Source organism: Talpa occidentalis, unplaced genomic scaffold (genome assembly GCF_014898055.3).
Source record: "Talpa occidentalis isolate TD23 unplaced genomic scaffold, MPIMG_talOcc4v2.1 talOcc4.7, whole genome shotgun sequence".
NCBI lineage: Eukaryota > Metazoa > Chordata > Mammalia > Eulipotyphla > Talpidae > Talpa > Talpa occidentalis.
In genome coordinates, this window is record NW_023605083.1 from 101,830,971 (window position 1) to 101,852,487 (window position 21,517).

At 34.2% G+C, this 21,517-nt stretch overlaps 2 protein-coding genes across 2 annotated transcripts in view; one reads left to right on the forward strand and one right to left on the reverse strand.

Moving 5' to 3' along the window:
• CENPP (centromere protein P) overlaps positions 1-21,517 on the forward strand; it is a 174,510-nt gene that overhangs the window by 14,639 nt on the left and 138,354 nt on the right. The gene's annotated exons all lie outside the window — the stretch shown is intronic.
• Positions 1,788-16,811, reverse strand: OGN (osteoglycin). The gene is made up of 7 exons (XM_037492210.2): positions 16,769-16,811; positions 15,858-16,098; positions 13,806-13,899; positions 8,086-8,244; positions 7,528-7,730; positions 4,938-5,033; positions 1,788-3,592 (listed from the first exon to the last, which is right to left on the reverse strand). The coding sequence occupies exons 2-7, from the start codon at positions 16,029-16,031 to the stop codon at positions 3,422-3,424; spliced, it is 897 nt and encodes a 298-aa protein (XP_037348107.1). The 5' UTR covers positions 16,032-16,098; positions 16,769-16,811; the 3' UTR covers positions 1,788-3,421.

Here is a 21,517-nt window from a genome sequence, read left to right on the forward strand (position 1 = left end):
AATCTGTCAGGTATAGGATTTTCTTTAGAAAGGAACATGATGGTAACTGTACCTGTACTGCAGTACCTTGAGTAATCCTTATGATTGTTTTTTATTTGTAGTTGCACCAGAACAATTAAATAGCTCTTCTTCACAATTGGTAAAATACAGTGATGGCAGTATGGCAGTTATGGTAATGAATCACCTAGTATGGCCATTTCCTTATATATTTGAATGGCTTTTGGGAAATGTGAGTGCTAATCTCCATTTTCAAAAACAGTTTGCCTCTAAATGCTTCAAGGCAAGTGTAGAAGTATAATTGGTGTAGTTTTCCTATCTAGGATAGATCTTTCCTATGAATTGATCTATTCTCATGATGAGGTTACTGGAATGAAAAAAAGAGTTACATTATTGTGCAACCATCACCAATATTCATCTCCACAACTTTTCCATCATTCTAAACTGAAACTCTGTACCCATAAAAACTAGCTTGCCATTCCCTTCTCCCCCCGCAGCTGCTGGGAACAACCATTCTATTTTTCTGTTTCTATGAATTTGACTACACTCTTGGATCTCATTTAAGTGGAATCATACAGTGTTTGTACTTTTTTGCTTGCTTATTCCACTTAGCATAATATCCTTAAGCTTTATGCATGTTGTAGCATGTAACAGAATTTCTTTCATTTTTACAACTATTTAATATCCCACTGCATGTATTTAACACAATTTGTTCATTCATCTGTTGATGAACATTTGGCTTGTTTTTCACCTTTTGGTTATTGTGAATGATGCTTCTGTGAACATTGGTGTACAAATATTATTTGAGTTCCCATTTTTAGTTATTTTAAGTGTATGCCTATAAGTGGATTTATTGTATTATATGGTCATTCTGTGTTTAATTTTTTAAGAACTGCATATTCTTATATTCTGAAGTCTGGTTTATCTGCTTTTTCTTTTGTTGCCTGTGCTTTCGATATCTTATCTAAGAACTGGTTGCCAAATTCAATGTCATAAATATTTTTCATTTTTTTCTTAGGGGTTTTATAGTGCAGCTCTTAAGTGTTTAATCCAGTTTGAGCTAATTTTTGTATACATTGTGAGGTCCAACTTCATTATTTTGCATGTATATATTCCAGTTTTCTCAGCACTATTTGTTGTTGAGACTGTCCTTTCCTTGTTGAGTGTTTTTGGCATCTATGTTCAAAATCATTTGGCCACATATATGATGGTTTATTTCTGGCTTCACTATCCTATTGGTCAGTATGTTTGTCTTTATGCCATTGCTGTATTTTTGAATGCTGTAGTTTTGTGTAATAAGTTTTGAAATGAGTGAGTCCTCTGATTTTTTTTCTTTTCAAGTTTGTTTTGGCTATTTGGAGTCCTTTTATATTCCACATGAATTTTAAGATGGGCTTTTCTATTTCTTCAGAAAATATCTTTGGGGCTTGGATAGGAATTTTACTCGAATCCGTAGATTATCTTGTGTAGTACTGTAATCTTAACTACCAGTGTTCATTCTCTTTTAATTATTATTTTATCTAAATCATTGACTTTAAAATTTTCCCAAATTTGACAGTTATTTTTTGGTGTTTTTTCTCTTTAATTATATAAAAATCATAGGACTGCAGTATTCTTTTAACATCTAGAAATGTAGAAGTCTCTGATCATTCTCCCCAGTGTTGGTCTCTATTTACTCAGCTTTCCTTTATCAAGTTTATTTTCCATGTGAAGTTATGGTTTATTTCCATCGATTTATTCAAGATTGTATAGCTAAAAATTCTATTTTTCTAAATAAAACAGAGCCCTTCTGTTTAAGTGGATTTTATTTTACACTATTTATTGTATATTCAATTCAAATGTGCTCAGTATTATATTAGGCACTTTGAAAGTATAAAGGGAGTATTGAATGTGTTCATAGTGCTCTATGAGCTGTCAGTTACAGAGAAAGGGGGCATGCACACAAAATCATGAGAAAGCCATATAATAGTTTGGATTATCAATTATCAAAATAAAGTAAGTAAATGAGTTAACAAGAGTTATAGAGATAATTATTGTGACCTTAAGATCACAGATGTTTTAATGAAAAAGTTTCATCATGGGGTCAACCTTGACAAAAGGGAGGAAGTTTGAAAAACAAACAGGAACATGCTAGGGAGGAGAAAAAAACAGAAGCAAATGCTTAAAATTTGATTAAGTACCTCTCTGGGAATAGTATACAAAGACCAACTTGATTCTGACCAATATGATTGCAGTTTATTTTGGAAACAATGTTGGTAATTTTATTAACACATTCCATCTCATGTTTCTAAAGCACTAACAGTTTTCCATGTAACCCCAAAACAATGTGGAAACAGAGATTTCTGAGTGGGGTTCATACAAAAAGAAAGTTATTTTAGGAACTTTAATCTGGTAGCATCATGTCATCAGAAATCATCACTAGTAGACTGGTCATGAATTTTCACTATTGAATATATAGTTTGTATGAAAATAGAGATGTGTAGGGGTGCAAAACACCACAGAATTAGCTTGGTTTTCATTCCTTAGATGCTGACAAATTGATTAAAGAACTTCTCACTCTTATACTGTAAAATGAAATTATTTTGCAGTATGTATCATATTTGAAATCTTTTACAATAGAGAACTTTATGGCTGTTTTGTGGGAAATGCGATGAACCTTCAATTTTTCTTATAAGCATACTGACTTTGGTCTACTTGGCTTCTTAAAATGTTTTATGGTAGACTTAGGGTGTTAATATTTAGATAAGGGAAATTTATTACTATTTTACTGAAGCCTTTGACCGTGTGACTTTGTAGCAGAATAACTTTGAACATTACCATATTATCTCTCCATCAGTGAGTAAAATTATGATTTATTTGGAAACTTGTCTAGGTATAAATCTTGTTCTGTTTCTCAGGCTAAGTCAAAATATAATAGCTGCCTTAATAGAAACAAAGTTCCTACTTCATTACGAATAATGCATGAATCATAAGAGAAAAATGGGAGATCACTGGAAATATTTAGCCTTTCAAAGTTTTTGGAACATCTGTCTTAGATGCTTTCGGGACTCAGTAAAGGCCAAGGAAAGACTAACAGTTGAAAGTTTCTTGGACTTATACTCTCACATCATTAGTAATGGAAATAATGCTTCTTAAATTTGGATATTTATATAAGAACATAATGGCACTCCAGTATAAACTACCAGGGTTTTGTAATGCTGTTTAAGTATTTTCACATTAGTTTGTTTGGAACTTATAGATTCAGTCTTACTTTTTACTTGTTAGAAGTACTTGTTACATTTTTGAACATCCTTGCTTAAACCATAAAATTCCTTCATAATGGAATACAAAGTTAATATTAAAGAAATATTTGTTCTCCTTTAGACATTGTTGGACAGATTATAAGTATGTGTGCACTTTAGTTTATATACTGTGTTGAAAGTGATTAAAAGTATGACCCTACGGGCAATCTTTTTAAGCAAATAAAACTGTTGGGATGCTTTCCGAGGACGATGGGGTTGCCCTCCAAGCGTATCTCTTCAATGCGGTCCCGAATGTAACGGGTGTCATTAGCCTTGCAGAATGTATCATCTGTAATTGAAGTTATGTTGTTAAACTGGAAAATAAAAGGAAAAAGTTGTTCAGACATCTAAAATTAACGTTTTGTATGCTATATAATGGGATCTCACAGGATCATTTATATAAAAAGTGACTTTAATATTGCTTATAGTATGTATTCTCATGGTAATAAAACTCTATATAAAATCTAAGCCCCTCTCCCCTTAAGGCTACAGTGTTATTTTGAAAGAACAGACTACTTGCTATTTTTCAGAGTAATATCCATGTATAAGAATGTTCTGAGGGCCTCCTTGGTGGCGCAGGAGTTAAAGATAGTGTTATTGCCAGCCATTGTGGCAGGAGTTCAATCCCAGGCAGGCCGGCCAGGGAGCTGACCCACATAGTGCAGCAGACCTCTCCTGTCTCACCTACTGCTCCCCTCAGCAGTGTATTTCAGTAGATCTGCATGTACTGCTCCCTACTCTGTCTCTGGTGAATCTTCTCACCCCCACACCTCTGGCTTACACCCTAGTTCTTGTATGCATAAATAAATCTTTTTAAAAAATGGTCATTATAATATTTAAAATAAAAAGTTCTGAGTATAAATAAAATTACACTGGTTGGAAAAAGTATCCAATTCTTGAGTATCACTCAAAATGGGTGCTATGTTCTTAAATATTCTTTTTTTTTTTAAAGATTTTTTATTTATTTATACAAGCACTGGGTACAGTCAGAAGCGTGGGAGGGTGAGAGAATTCACCAGAGCCAGAGGGGAGAGCAGAACAGGCAGAAGGACCTAAGTACACTGCTGAGGGGAGCAGCGGGCGGCAGGAGAGGTCTGCGCGCCATGGTGGGACCCTCGCCTGTAGGCCGGGGATTGAACCAGCGCTGCGGAGGCTGCAGGCAGCTTCGAAACCCAGCGCTCAACCACTGCACCACCGGGGAGGCCCAAATACTCTTTACAGAAGTAAAAAGAACACTTGAAATTCTTATTATGCTGAAAAACCAATTTTAGTTTATTTTCATGCCCTCTTCACTTTTCTGTTACCTCAAGTTGATGTTGGACAAAAATGTCGGTGGAAAAATACTTTCCACTGCAAATGTTTATAGCTATTTAAAGAGACATAGACCAGAGGTCTTAGTGTTCCCTGATGTCAAATACACATGTCAGGTTAATGAGGAGATGCTCTGTGCACACCGAAGACAAACCCCACCTCAGTATTGCTAATCTGGACAGAGCCTGGCCTCCTGAACAGGAGAGTGCATTGGGCAAATAGCAACACTTTTAATCAGCATTTGACCATCACACTACCCCAGAGATCTGAATAATGAGTTTCCTAGTAAGTCATAAGATTAACCCACAGGCAACTTAAAATTAGATATTGTGAAAGGAGCAGTCATACCTGGAGATGAATTATACGTAGGCTTTCTGGTAAATTAAGAGGCACAGATTCCAAGGCATTGTGGTCCAAATAGAGGAAGGAGAGGTTATTCAATTGCTGTAAGGAAAAAGGACTTTAGCTTGAATGTTACTGAGGTCGGTACATTTCTTCATAGGTTTCAAGCTATATGTACACACACACACATATATATATATAAATGTATACTTACTTAGAGATTGAGAAGAATGTATATCAACACTATCATCAATATAGTAGTTTTGGTTACCAGGGTTTCACAAATAGTATGATGCTTTGTTCCTTTATAAAGGGCAAGTAGACCTTTACTACATCCCACATTTCTGTCTACTCCTCTATCCTCAACCCTTGTGTCAACTTCTGGGCTCTTTGAACTTGTCTGGAGATTGCTAAGGAGGTTAATCCCCAGGCTGGATTGGATCCTAGTGCCATCATAACCTCTTAGAAATTTCTAGAACTTCCTGTTTCGACTCTACCAATTTTTAGAAAAATAAGTAATCCTCAGATATTTTTACATTTAATGTAAATGTATATTTACATTTACATTTAAGATATGTAAATGATTGTTAATAAGATGTTTCCCAAAGCAAGTTACTAAATACTTAGGATATTTTCCTAAGAGCTCTGTGTTGGATTACTATTCATTATCAGTAACCCATTATTGTATAATTTTGTAATATTGTAAGCTGTCATTTCCCCTGATAGTAATCTTTTACCTTACTTTTGATATGCATCCTGTGACAGGTTGTGCTAATTTTGGTTTTTCAATAGTTGCTTTCCTGTTATTTTAATCCTTTCTTCAGCATCCTGCCATCTGCCATATGGAAACCAAATTTTTGCTTTCCCTGTTTGAGTTACACACCACTGTTCCCCTCTGGGACCCTTTCACATGGGTTAGAATAGCCTGATTATACCAGTGCCTGTGACAGTCTAGGGTACTAAGCAAAACTACAAAGTTGCTGGGTTTATCATTTCCATGCCAACTAGCCATGAATCCCTTCTGTAATACATGTGTCAAATCCAAAATAATCAAACTTTACTTTTGTGAAATGTTGATCCTCAGGTCTTTAAGGTACCAGTTTCTCAAAGGCTTACCAATTTGAATTATATATCTTCAAATTACAAGGGCTTTTTGTTTGTTTTTAAAATGAGTCCAGTTTTAAAGTCTCCTGGGTGTTTCTTAACTTCTGGTGTGTCCTTAAAATGCCCCATTATGTTGAAAAAGGATTCCTTAAATTTAAGCAAAAAAATTGGGCCTCACGGTGGTGCAAGGGGTTAAGCACAGCACTATGAAGCTATCTGAAGCCTCTGCAACCCGAGTTCGATCCCCAGCCAGTCAGGGATTTACCCACATGGCGCAGCAGACTCTCCTGTCTCGCCCACTGCTCCCCTTAGCAGTGTGTTTCAGCCAGTCTGCCTGTTCTGTTCCTTACTCTGTCTCTGGTGAATCTTCTCACCCCTCCCCGCGCTCCTCTGTCCTGTACCCCAGTTCTTGTATGCATAAATAAATAAATCTTGGGCCTCCCTGGTGGCGCAGTGATTGAGCGCTGGGTTGCGAAGCTGCCCGCAGCCTCTGCAGCGCCAGTTCGGATCCCCGGCCACCAGGCGAGGGTCCCACATGGAGCTCAGACCTCTCCTGCTGACCGCTGCTCCCCTCAGCAATGTATTTCATCACTCTGCCTGCCCTGCTCCCTGCTCTGGCTCTGGTGAATTCTCTCACCCTCCCACGCTTCTGACTGTACCCAGTGCTTGTATAAATAAATAAATCTTTAATAAATAAATAAATGAATAAATAAATCTTTAAAAATAAATAAATTTAAGCAAAAATAGGCAAAAATGGAAAATGTTTGCATTTCCTGATAGACTGTAAATTTGTGATCAGATTGTTCGCTTGTGTGACTGTCATAAGCTTCATGATAATATTTGGTGGTTTTAGGTTCTTCTATTAGGAGTTATCACTAGACGCTACAAACCCTCCTTATGAATGAGACTTGCCAACAGTAGCATGATAGTCTCATTATGTTAGGTAGGGTTCCTTTTGGAAATGAGTGTATCAGAGCTATGGGAGTTCTAGGCTAAGGTGATTCTTTTTCTGTGCATTTTGAGACAACCTAGCTACCTAAATCAGAGAAGATCGCCTTTCCTTTTTCTGATATATAGTATTTTCTTGAGTTGCTAAATTAAGAAATGTATTTCATTTTTACTGAAATACAAAAGAATTTTGTATTATTTGCCAAATTCAAAAAGAAGTCTACCTACAGATTTTGATTTTTGCATACTTTTAAGTGTTAAAAATAAAATTCAATGATTGCTTCCAGAATTTTATTTGTTATGGCATTTGTACTTTACTAATATTGTAAGGACAGAGAAACACAGGAAAATTCCCATTTTGAGGTTTTGTGGTCTTGGTGCCATGAGAGTGCCAACCAGATCAGTATATTTTCATTTATTATAAAAATTAAATGTTTTAGAACATAAAATTCTAGACCAGAATTTCTTTTATCATATCATTGTGTAAAGCTGATATTGTATTCAGTCACAATAACATGAAATTCACATAATATGAAATACTTACTTTGAATGTAGTTCCTTTGATTCCTCTACTTTTGATTTTGTTGTGTTTTGCGTTAAATAAAATAAGCTTAGGAGGAAGAGCTGGAAGTTTCAATAGCTTATTGTCAGCTAATGTCAGTTCTTCTAACAAAGTAAGTTTTGAAAAAGTGTTCTCTTCTATATCTTCAATCATATTTCCCGTAAAATCAATTCTTCTTAAGTTAGCTTGAAGGAAAAATATGCATAAAATATGAAGTTAAATTCTCATTTGTGTGCACTGAAGAAAAGCATTTGTTTAACAGGTCTTTCAAATATCTTTTATCTTTAGTTCCTAGGAGCACATCTAACAACTAGGGCATGAATTCTGAACATTTACTCTGTTTTTGATACTGACGGCCCTTTTTCTTGGACCTGTTGTAGAACCCCAGGTTTGGAAGGGAGTTTAGAGTTAATTGAGTCCTTCCATCCTTGTCTGTTTGAACTCCCAGTGTGCTCAGGCAGTTTGAAAGAAATTCCTGTTGTAAATCTTAGAAAGTAAGTATTACATTTATGAATAGAATCATATTTAAATTTAACTTACGTATGTCAGCAAAATCTTTGGCAGTTAACTTTTTAATTTTGTTGAATCGTGCATAAAGATAGGCTGATTCCTTTGGCAAGGGGGGCACACTGTCAATGTCAATCTCTTCACAGTATACGGAGCCACTTAAACAAACACACAGCAGGCATGTGGGCATTTCTAAATTGAGAAGCAAAATCATAAAAGTTTTAAAATATTTAGGCCTCTATTGGTGAAATTATTGCTATTGTGTTATTACTAATTTGAGAAGATATTTTTACTAAGTTATGATTGACAGCAGGAAAGATATCACAGTCATGACAGCTAATGACCTATATGGTATCTGATAATTCACCAGAATTTTATTTCAGATTCTCTAATCTGCAATGTTTTTTATTCTCTATCCTTTGAACAATAATCCTTTCATTGCTGAATTGTTTGACAGTGCATTTCCTCATTTGTTCCCAATGATACTGTCTTTGATCAATTGGTTCCAGCAGCAATGTCATGTTGCTTACTCTATCAAGTTACTTCTTTTCACTTTGTAATAAATAAGTACCTCTCACAGAAGTATTTTGAGATTCTAAATGTCTTATTTTACATCACATGTTCACTCCTTAGTTTTAGCACCTATTGATGATTCTTACCTGAATCTTTATCGCTAGTATAGTTGCCAAAAAGTGTGCTTTTCTAATTCCATTATTCCTTCTATATTTGTTAGTTGGCATTCTGTTGGAGGCAAACATTCTCATCTTATTTGTTTCTATCCAGTTTGAACTTAAGAATTCTTTATTCTATGAGTTATAATACCTAACTATCATTTATATTTTGATATTCAAATTTTCACAGATTATCTAGTGTGAACACTTTTAAGCTATTTTGTTCTTACCAGTTTTTTTTTTTGCTTAAATAACATACAATAAAATTTATTTAACTTATATAATTTGTAAGTTTTAATCCATATATCTACCATGAAGCCATCATGACCATCAAAATAGCTAACATATCCATCACCCCAAAAGTGATGGCAATCCCTCTTTGGCAATCCCTCCCTCCCGCTCTTATCCCCAAGTAACCATGGATCTGCTTGCTATCATTATACATTAGTTTGCATTTTCATGAATTTTATAGCAAACAAATCACACATTGTGTGTTTTTGCCTGGCTTCTTTCACTCTGCATAATTATTTTGAGCTTCATCTATTGCCCCAGATGTTTTTTCAATGAGCACTGTTCCTTTTAGTGGAAAAGTGTTTTTAAAAACTAAGACTCCAGTGTGGAGATGCTCAATCCTGCTGTGGTCTCATTGTTACTAGGCTCTATCAATAGAGAGAACTGGGAAATACATGGATGTGCATCTCTCCCTGCCCAATGCATTCCTTTTTATTACACAGTAGTATTTCATTGTGTCAATATACAGTTTACAATCAAGTCTTACAGGCATTTGGGTTGTTTCCAGTTTTTGGCTATTTCAGAGGAAACTGTTGTGAACATTAATGTATAAATTTGTGTGGACTAATTACTTTCATTCCTCTTGGGTAAACAGAATGACTGTGTCTTACTATGAGTGTGTTGTTACCTTTTTGAAGAAAGTTCTACTGTTTTCCAAAGGCTTTTTGCCATTTTGCTTTCCCATCAGCAGAGAGAGTTCCAGTTCCTCCATACCCTCACAAACACTTGGTATGTTCCAACTTTTTCATTTTAGTCATTTAGATGCAGTGTGTTTGAATACCCTGTGTTTTAGTTTGCATTTTTTAATGAATAATGATGCAGAGCATCTTTGTGTGTGTGTGTGTGTGTGTGTGTGTGTGTATGTGTTTGTGTGCTGGTGTCTACACACTGTCATATATATTCTTTCTTTGGTGTAGTATCTGTTCATATCTTTTGCCTGTTTTTAAATGTTTTTTTTTAATTACTAGTGAATCATGAATTATATATCATAGATGTAAGTTTGTCAGATTTATGGTTTGCACATTTTCCTCCAGTCAGTGGCTTGTCTTTTTTCTTAGCAATGTCTTTGAAGAACAAACATTTTTAACTTTAATGAAAAACGATTCCTTTTATAGGTCAAGCTTTTTGTGTTGTAGTTAAGAAATTTTTGTCAATCATTAAGTTTTTGTACTATGTTTTAGAAGTCATATAGCTTAAGGTATTTATATTTATGTGTGGGGTTCATTTTGAGTTCATTTTTATATTAACACAAAAAGGGTCAAAGTTCATTTTTTCTCCTATAGCATTTGGTTTTTCAGCACTTTTTTTTTTTTTTTTTTTTTTTTTTTTTTTTTATAGAGGCATGTTTTATTTATTTATTTATTTATTTGTTTGTTTATACATGCACTGGGTACAGTCAGAAGTGCGGGAGGGTGAGAGAATTCACCAGAGGCAGAGCGGGATGCAGAGCAGGCAGAAGGACCGAAGTACACTGCTGAGGGGAGCAGCGGGCGGCAGGAGAGGTCTGCGCGCCATGTGGGACCCTCCTCTGGTGGCCGGGGAGCAGCCGGGGATCGAACCGGCGACGCAGAGGCCGCGGGCAGCTTCGCAACCCAGCGCTCAACCGCTGCGCCACCGGGGAGGCCCTTCAGCACTGTTTTTTTAAAAAAGATTATCCTTTCCCCATCAAATTGCATTGGTACCATTGTAAAAAAAAAAACAAAACAAAAAAAACCCCAAGAACAGTTGACCACGTTGTGTAAGTCTGCTTCTGGACTCTGTTCTGTTCCATTGATCTATTTGTTTATTTTTATGCCAGTACCACAATATCTTGATTGCTGTGGCTTTATAAGACATCTTGGCATTAAGTAGTATAAGCCCTCAAACTTTCTTCTTCCTCAATGTTTTTCTGACTGTTCTGTGTTCTCAGCATTTCCATATAAATATTAGAATCAACTTGTAAATTTCACACAAAAAAAGAGCTTATAATGACTTATTTGAAATTGCATTTAATCTACAAATAAATTTGGAGAAAGCTGACGTGTTAATGATAATCAGTTTTCTGTTCCTTGAGCACATGTTAATGATCATCAGTTTTCTGCGTATGTCTAGGTCTTCTTTAATGTCTCTCTGCATTGTTTATCTAGATTGCAGTGTATAGGTCTTGTACCTTTTAAAATTGTTTTTACAAATTTATACCTATGTGTTTTTTTATTTTTTGATTAATTAAAAAAATGAAAAGTCCCATTATTCTTTAAGAGCCTCCCTATTTTCTGGTAGGGCAAGATGCTCAGACCAATCATGCTTTTCCCTGACCCAGATATTTTTTTTTCTATGAGCACTGTTCCTTTTAGTGGAAAAGGGTGTTTAGAAACTGAAACTCCTGTGTGGAAATGCTAACTGTTACTGTGGTCTCATTGTTACTAGGCTCTTTCAACGTAAAGAACTAGGAAAAACATGGATGTGTATGTCTCCCTATCCAATACATATACATTCACACACATAGATATCTACATACATATATAGGCACATCTTGTGCATATTACACATACATACTTGCACAGAGACAAACATGTCTGTACCTATCTCTGTGAACAAATCAGACTTGATACAGATAACTTGTATTGCCTTCCTCCTGTCCATATTTGGAATGGTCCTCTGTAATGGTGAGAAAACTGTCTCTCATTAGCCACAGTGTATCCACTCTGCCCTACTCAATCCTAGAAAATACTTTAAGTAGTTTTATTACTGCTAGCCTATACCTAGTCTGAAAGTATATACTCAGAAAAGCTGTTTTAAGGTTACTTGGACAGATTCTTTCTGTCCAAATAGGGAGATTGTATTGTCATTCATTTGAAGCACAATTAAGTTTATATTTCTCTACTTGCATTACAGTTTGGAATCTTATCCTTTTGGATTTTATATAAATTTGTTTGCTTGCCTAGGTGAAACTAATCTAATTCTAAAATAAAATCTACACAAAAACTGCACACTCAGTTTTGCAGAGGCACCATTTCTGTTTCCTGGTTCTCTTTGTTGAAAGAGCCTAGTAACAATGAGACCCAAGTTCCTACCTCCCCTCTTTTCCACACCTTGTTCTATTTGTAACCTGTAGGTCATACTCTGTTTTTAAATTATACTTCTTGATTTCTTTTCACACAAATGAACTGCTGCATATATATTTTTTAAACATTCCCTTTATTATAGATGAAAGGAAGTATAGTGTAGATACTCTTTGCACTATACTCTGGGAAGTCACTCCATGTTGGTTCATTTTTACATATGTTGGTTCCATGTTAGTTCCTTGTTCATTTTTTACAGCTGCATAGTCTTCCCTTACATGGATATACCATATTGATTCAACTATTCTTCAACATATGGCAATTAGATTGTTCCCATTATTTTGTAATTGCAAGCAATGCTTTGATGATATTACATATCTATTTTCTTACTTTTCAAAGTGTGATTTTAAGGTTAGTTCCTAGAAGTTAATGACTTTGTTACAAAATGCATATTTGATTTTATTAGATTATGCCAAATTCTGTTCAAAAGCATTATACCTGTCATTTTGCATTCCCACTAGCAATATGTGAGTGTCTGATACAACCTTAAAATATATTAATATATTGCAACACTTTTAATTTTTTAATTTAATTTAATTTTTACTTTTTTGTGGAAGATATGGATATAATTGTGTCCTTTTTCACTTAATGACTCATTTTCAGCATCACTTTTAAAAAGTCATCTTTGTTTCAATGATTTAAGATGTTGCTTGTATTATATATGAAATTTCAACAAATATTTCTTTCTGGTTCTGAACTTTGAATTCTATTTATGCACCACTATCACACATTTATAAAGTATAGAGATTTTACAGAATATTCTAGTATGTGATACATCTGATTCCTGTAGATGTCATTTTTCAGTGTTTCCATATGAACTTCAGAATCAACCTTACCAGCTCTTTAAAGAAGTTAGTTGTTAAAATTTAGGGAACATAAAGATATCTTTATATTAAATTATCCTATCCAAGAGCAAGACTTGTCTTTTTGTTTGTTCAAATCTATTTTTACTGTGATGATTTTCAGATTTCCTAAGATGTATTTTCTATTTTGGTCTATTTTAATTTTACTATAGCAATACAGAAATTAATATATTTTATGTCATATGAAATAATGGTCCATGATAGAGTACCATAAATTAAAGAAGAACAATCAAGTAGCAATTTGTGGTTTGTTACTTTATAATTTTTGTTATTTTAATTGAAATGTGCATTATAATTATTTATATATATAGTGTCTCTGAGATTCTTGAAGTCAAGTATTACATTTAATTTAATCTATATTCTGGGTATATATAGTATTTACAAGGAATTGGTGCTTGCTAAATATTTCTTAAATTGATTTTTTTATGTGTGTGTGTATATATAAGCACATACTTTATAGAGACTAAACTACTTGGAGTAAGTTTTGGTTCACCTTGAATGTTTGTGTTGCACATTTCTCACTCATAAAGTGGGATAGCAAATTCCCAAAATATCTTTTTGGCTTTATCACTGGAGATAAAATTCTATTATTTGAATTTACTGTTTCCTGGGCAGTTTTTGATTACTTGAGGAATAAAATTCCATTATAAGCTATTAATTTCTTTGTTTTCTTACAGCGGTATTCATTTTTGTGCAATAAATGAATAAAAACCCATAAAATTCCCACCAACTCATCATCCATGAACTCATGAACTATCACCATAGTCCCTTGTGGTAAGCTATTTTTTAAAGCTCATTAAAAAAAAGGTTATGCCATTTATCCTTACCATCACTTTCTTTCTTGGGTGGTAATGGTGTACTACTTTCATCTTTTTGTAACTGAAGACTTTTCTCATCGGGTATTATCATATTTTCTTTTTCCTGTTGGAAAAATGAAAAATGTGTTATCTGGTGTGAAAAGTCTGATTTTGACTGAATAACTGAGGGATCATGGATATTTACTTTCTCATAGTCATAGCAGCATTTTCTTTGTGCTCCGTTAGGATTTTGTATATGATTTTATTTTATCGTTCATTAAATTATAATGTAAATATTGATTTAAACTATATTCACTTTAGATTGTGAGCTCCATGAGTAGAAGAAACGGGTTTGTTTTTTTTTTTTTATTCACAAACCAAACTCAGTGATTACTGAATGTTAAAAACCAATCAAATTCCAAATGAAAACTAGGAGAGAATTCTTTGACTTGGAATCAGTTTTTTTTGAGGTGAAACCTAAATGAAGATACTATCTTGAGATCATCATGTAGAGTACCTCTTTTATTTCTTGCTTATGGTTCTTGCCTGAACTAAGTTCCTAATATCAAAGTCTTCCATGTTGAATTGGACTAAAGCACCAGTCATGTCACAGGTGTAAAGCACTGAAGGAGCTCTTTCCACTTCTGGTGGAAGTGACCTATTTACTTACCTATGTGCCTCCATCAAGCCAGGGCCCTTGGAGTGTTTTTATTCCAGCCTACCTATCTTCTGCAAACCACCATTCAAGGCTGTTAGTTCTGGGAAAATTGAGTCCTTATCATTTACTCTTTTTTCTGTTCTGGGAGCTATTAGACTAAAGCATATTTTGTGGGTTCCTTTGGAAGCATGTTCCACTTTAGTCTTGATTTTTTTTCTATTGAACACTCCTTCCACTCTGCATTTATGTATTAAGTACATTGAATTCTACTCCACTTTTCAAACATCTGAGTCCCTACTTTTATATGGATAAAGAGACACTTCTAAAGCAGCACAAAGAGAGGAAGGTATTCCTTTTTAGGAACTTAATACTTTTCAGGGGATTAGAGCTCTTTTGAAATGATTGAGATTAAAATCAACCACTTGAGTCAATAACTAATTATGACAGGTCTCTTTTGTTGTTGAAGCTATGGATAGTGAAAACTGTCTTTTTTGTCTTAATGTTAGGCAAAATTAATTCTAAAATATTAACATTTGTTCATTGTATACTAAAAGAAAAAAGAGAAATAATTATACATCATTTTTAAAATCCTTGTCATCCTATTTATAGTGGAGAACTTTTAACACAGCAAACATGGTTATATATTTGGCTGCATTTTTCTTTGTGTGTGTGACAGTAGGCGAGCACCAGATATTTATGTGCTGTATTAACTTTTTCCTTTCCCAGAATTCATTTCTGTGTGCCAAGAAAACCACAAGTAATTACGTCGCCCATAGGAATGGAGTGAGAAAGATGTGTTATGAAAGCTATGCCTATAGAGGGTTAGCTAAAGAATAGTTAGTTACTTGGTGTACACTGATAGAATATAAATTGTTGAAGTGGATTTAAAAAGAAAGCCCCATATTAGTTTTTCATTTTTTATACTGTGTGTATGAAGTTGGCACATGTAAATTATTGTGAAATGCTGTAAATACCAATATAGTCATATTCTATATATTTCCTTGAACCACTTTTTCCTAAAATAATAAATCTTAAACTGGCAATCCGTCTTTATTTTTCCTGAGACACAGTTCTCCTGTTTTATTTTTAAGGCAATGTAATATGCAAATATAAAGTGTTATATAATGTTACTTAACATATAAATCTCAACTGGTCAGGAGTTATCTTAAAATTGAATTTTTCTTATTTTAATTTTTTTTGGTTACTGTAGATACTGCTTAGTTACCATAGATACTGTTCATTAATTTGGAAGCATATGTACTTAAAAAATGTAAGCTTAGGGACAATTACTATAAATTGCTTTGAATCATTTAAAAAAAAATTTTGTCACTTTGCCTTCTCAGACACATTCAGAAAAAAACCAAAAACATGCATTTAAGTGGGCAACCATTTTAGAAGTAAAAATTAGAATAGAAATAAAGTACCTTAATATTTTTTCCATCCAGGTATTTATCCTCATCATCGTGGCTAAACAAGTTTTCTTCAAAATTATCTGTTCCATAATCATAGATAATTCGTGAGTCCTGTTGAGTTCGTGGTGCTGGCATTACCAGAGGCATAAATAGTAACAAGAGAAATGTAGACTGCAGCGTCTTCATTTTAGCAAGGTGACTGGAAGTTAATAAGCTAGTGGCCTGCTGACTGTGGGACAATACTCTCTTTTTCCTTGGAAATAAAAACACAGACCATCCAAGCAATATTTAAAAGCTTAGAGAGGACTTTTTGGCAGGGTGTATGCAGTAAAGGCCAGAGAACAAGTATTTAACCCTTAGTGATCTTTAATTAGATGCTAAAAGTTTTTATGTATTAGTGACATTTCAAAAAAAAAAAGTTTCAGAAATGTTTGACTTCTTTTCTATCAAAAGTTTAAGCAATATTAATAATTTAAGTTTGTTAATAATTAAGTACATTGAAAAAGGCACTCTATACAACTGAAATCTTAAGATACCTGTAGTACAAATAGTTAAAATGAAGACCCAAGATTCTGTCTCATGTGAGTTAAAAATATCATGTTTCTACTTTGCTACCTTATAAGAACTTTTGATTTGTATTAGATAAACAGAAACAAGTTCCAAGAAAAGTTTTAAAAGTTTATATTTAACATTATGAAAAATAATCATTAACACTTAATTTTAGGTGGTACAGAATATGGGAAAACCATATTTAAATTTTCTTAGCTTTGTAAATTTCACTGGTATCACTATATTTAATTAATAAATTACTTTTAAAACTTAAATTATGAAAAACATAAAAATAATATTTTAGATAAGAATAAAATATAGAACTTTAATCAAGGATTTAGGGGATGTTAAGGGAAGGATTCTTTCAGGCTCACCAATACTTTATCTGGTGGTGCACATTCCAGATTTTTTCTTGAGTAACTTCAAGCAGAATCTCTCAGAGTTGCTGATGTTGCATTGTAGATGCCAGTTTGCCAAGAATCAATGGTTGAAAATGAAGAATAATATGTTCTGTGACTTTTGCAGCGCCCTGTTCTTGCCTGCATGGATATTAAAGTTATGCAATGATATACAAAAGTGCTTGTTAAAAATTAATTGTTCAGGGTAACTGAATCTTCAAAAAATTAGAGGTGGCCTTTACATTTAATAAGACTGCTCAAGATGAGTCACATCTTAACAAACAACATTTGAAATAATATGTGAGAAAAGAGCCTACCGTTGTAGCTGTTTTGAAGTTTTTTGTGGTTTTCCTCAATAGACGTTCATGTCTGTGCGTTTTGCCCCCAATGGGAGGGTGAATGAGGAAAGCCGTGGATCAATTTCAAACTGCTGAATAGAATTTCAGGGCCCAGCAGCTTTAAAAGCAGTTTCCATGTGGTAGAAATCTTTGCCAACATTCTTTCTCAAGGGTGAAACGTGGTGTGTTGTACTAGAGCACTGTGCTTAAAGTATTTGTAACTGCTGTGCTCAACCTGCCTTTGCTAATTACCATAGCATGTGTTATTTTTACCTTGTGTATTAGATTCTAATGCTTTAGTGAAAATTTGTGAAGATGACATAGTTATAAAATCATGCTTTTCAGTTTAATGCTTTCCCAGGAGATGAAACATCTGCTTTTTGAATGAAATGAAACACCAAACCCAAAGCATAGTCTATGCTTTAAGCTTTATGAGAAGTAAAAATATTGTTCTAGAACTATAATTAGTATATAGCCAAGAAATTTCCAGTGGAAAAATTAGTCTTAGCACAGATTATTTTATAGTTCAGTCATTTGCCACTCCCTCTCCTTAAATTTAGTTGTGTATAATATATTGTAACCCTAACTGTAACAACAGCTTTTTAAAAATAAATTTGATTTGTAATATGGGTTTAACAATAAATGATATTTTTGTTTGCTAAATGAAGAGAACTGTATAAAGCTACTCTAATATTAAATTTGATTTTTAGTAATTTAAGTGCTATTTAATATAACTATGAGCATCTCTAAAGATTCCACTTTTATTTTTATCACTGATTAGTGCTTTTATCATGATAACATTTCTTTCTCCTCTAAGCTAAAAATTTTTTAAAAATGGATAAATATTTCACTAAAAATAGAAAATGAAAGAATACTAATTTGTTCAGACCAGAGGAGAGGTCTGCACGCCATGTGGGACCCTCCTCCAGTAGCTGGGGAGCAGCCGGGGATCGAACCAGCGCCCCAGCACTTGCAGAGGCTGCGGGCAGCCTTACAACCCAGCGCTCAACCACTGCGCCACGGGGGAGGCCCTAAATCATTGATTTTAAAGCTTTAGAAGTCTTTAAAAATATCTAATAATGAAACTGTAGATGTTGATTTGTTTTGCATTGTATTAGGTTTGGCAGGATGTTGAGAAGTAAACTGGGTAGATATTAAATGTCCAGATTTAGAGACTCTTAAAGATTCAAAATTTCATACTTTGTACTTCAGAAATCCCTTTGTGAATTATATCTTTCCTTGAAAAGTTGTGACCAGTGAATGCAATCTGATTTAATAAATGTATTGAGTGCCAGTCCTCTGCCAGAACTATAGACAATGAAGCTTAGCAAGCAAACATTTCCCCTTCATTGAATTCATGGTCATTCTTAGGTAAGCAAACAGAAAACGTGGTGGGACCTGCTGCCCAGAAATGCTCAGGGCTCTGCTGTGGCCTGGGAGAGGCCACTGAGGTTGCACCTAACTGATTTCTGCAGGGATGACAAGGGAGAATGTGGGGGGAGGGGTGCTCCAGGAGATGTTCTAGGAAGTGGAGCAGCACAACAGGTGGGGTATGGTGGCTGATGGAAAAAATTTGTATTTTGTTGCATATGACTGGAGGTAGGAGGGAGAAAGAGAGGTGAAAGATGGCACAGTTAAGAAATCTGGTTAAGGAGAGTCTTTTTTTGTCTTGTGGAGGTATTAGAACTTCATTCTGTGGCCAGTGAGAGACCACTGAAGATGTTTAAACTAGTGAATGTCATGGTCCTATTTTCATTTTAGAAATAATACTCTAATGTTGCATTTGTAAAGAATATGACTATTGTATTGGCTATTTATGACAAATTTAGTGGCTTAAAATAACATACTTATTATCTCACATTTCTTTGAGTCAGGAGTCTGGGCAAGGCTTTGCTTGGTTCTCTGCTTCAAGCTCTCATGAGAGCACATTCTCTGTGAAGTCCTTTATAGTGATTCTATTGCATTGTTCCTGGTATTTGTATAAAGTTTTTTATCTTTGAATGTGTCCCATTGGACTGATGGTTCAACCTCCAAATTATTTCTCAGCAGCAAACAACTAAAAACTGTGTTGAATGGAATAGAGTATAAGAAACAAAGATTTTTCTAAGAGGGAGTATTTTTGGAGGTGGCTTAGGTCTATTGATAAAACTGTCCCTAAATGGCAAAATAAGCCCTATTGAGAATCACTATGTTACTAGATATTTATAGACCCTTTGAAATTCAGTTTTCTATGATTTTGTTAAATGTCTATCACTGTGAATCTCCATCTCAAATTCTGTGCTTTTTCCTGAAATCTAGTCTTTTGGTCAAATGAGATAAAGATGAGAACCCAAGCACTTCCCAAACTAAAGGGTGAAATGGAAATGGAGGAGCATTATGACTCATTAGAAGGAAGGGTTAATGTTTAAAATGTCCTGGATTTGTGAGTTTAATTTTTCTGAATGATACATGAAACTCCATGTGGTGAATTTGAACCTAATAAATTTGTAAAGTAATGATGGGTGCATGGTACTATGATATTTATATTGTTGTATTTATCAGGAAATTGGAACATAATACAAATTTGGGGTTTTTTAGCTGTTGTGATTTAATTTTGTATTCAACTGCTGTTACACTTTATTTCTAAGATACTGAAAAATGGGTTTGGAATCAGGAAATCATGGTTTTAGTTCCTTGGGGGCATATGAATCATTTGCAACAGAAAAAGTATATAAAAGAGACAAGGTTTATTTCTTTTACTTTTTTTCCCATGGAGTTGGTTAAGTGTTGCACAATATGCCTACATCTGTATTTTAGTTTAACGATTCCAAACTTGAGGAATAAAGTAAAAATGTGTTTCAGGTACTATTTAAACAAAAGCTAAAATTCGCTCACTAGAATTACTGTAAGCAAGAATTAAAATATCCCTCATTTTTATTTCCTTTCAGATAACTAAATACTCATTATTCTTTTATGTTTTTTAACTAAGCTTGAGGCTCATGGTGTGATTTAGTGATTTGGATTTGTTTGTTGTCACAGACAGTTCAGCCTAGTAGCAAATATAACTAACACTTTGACGTGTAATGAGAAAATGGATAAATTTTCTTCTTTTTCTTTACTGTTATAAATATCAAATTAATTGGTTCTGTCTATAAGTCTAGTAGATAACTGTGCTATCTTGATATGCTAGTTGAAGAAATATTTTATTTTTCAATTTGTCTGAGAGAAAGAATTGTTTTTTATTGATCTTTTTGTTATAAATGAGAAATGCTTGGAGTGAGTATGAGTTACTCAGGGCATTTTCAAGTAACAGGAGATTGTTGTTAACCTGCTTCTTCATTGGGCCCTATAACTGGAGGATGTGTTTGTGTGTGTGTGTGCGTGCGCGCGCAAGCGTGCACCTTGTAAAAGAATAAAGGAAACCCTGTCCTCCCTGGTAGGTTATCCAGGGGTACTTTGGAAAATTGAACTATCAAACTAACTTGGAAATCTGGTACTGTGAAATCTGGGGCTTACTTTGCCATTTAGGGACAGTTTGTTGTGGTGTATGTGACCTAAGCACCTTTCCTCTAATGAAACTTTCAGTACAATCTGTCGTGTTCACTCATCTTTTACATGAGTAGCACCTTGGAAAGAACCTAAGGTGGTGCTTGCACCAAGAGAGCACGCTAGCGTTTAAATCCCTGTTGACATCTTGGTAGGACATAGACCTAGTAGGTTGCTAGTAGACTGCTGAAATGATAGCTACTGTTTATTGGATACCTGTAACTTGCATAGTCTAATTTTCTTCATCCTCATAACAACCCTAGTAGAAATGATGAAAGGAAGAGAGACTGTAAGTAACTTAACTCAAAGTCCTCTAGCTTAGTTACTACTTAGGCATATCTGGTGTCAATTTCCTTGTTTTAAATAGAGAAATTGTACAATTTTATTCTTCACTGAGGCTGTTTTTGAGGATTACAATGTATTTTCTTTTATCAATTTAGAAGATAAAAGTAGAAGCTCCAGAATTCTGAAATTTGAAGGGTTTTTGTTTTTAACTGTACAGGAGACGGGAAATGATGACCAAATCTTTATATTAATCTTATATCAGAGCTTGCAAGTTCTTATCACTGTTGCCAGTTAGTTCCTACTCATATATTAAGGTTCTCTTTTCTTCCTTGATACCTTCACTTCACCATATCCCAGCCAGAAGTAAGAGTTAGGATATCTGTGTTCACATCTTTTTTTACCATTACTGATACTTTAATATTTTCTTTCTTTCTGCCTTGTGTTAGAATTAATTGATTTTATGTTCTTTGTTAAATTTTTTAATAAAAGCTTCATTGAGATGATTCCTATCTCATACAATTCACCCTTTCAATTATATAATTCAGTCATTGTTTTTGTATTTTCACACTTGTACAGC

What these genes read in the sequence shown, in the direction of transcription:
- OGN (XM_037492210.2), bottom strand. Translation starts at nt 16,031, where the DNA reads ATGAAGACGCTGCAGTCTACATTTCTCTTGTTACTATTTATGCCTCTG. An exon ending in TGGATGGAAAAAATATTAAG is followed by an intron (nt 13,900 to 15,857) that starts GTACTTTATTTC and finishes TTTTTCCAACAG; the next exon opens with GAAAAAGAAAATATGATAAT. An exon ending in TACGTATAATTCATCTCCAG is followed by an intron (nt 3,593 to 4,937) that starts GTATGACTGCTC and finishes TTTATTTTCCAG; the next exon opens with TTTAACAACATAACTTCAAT.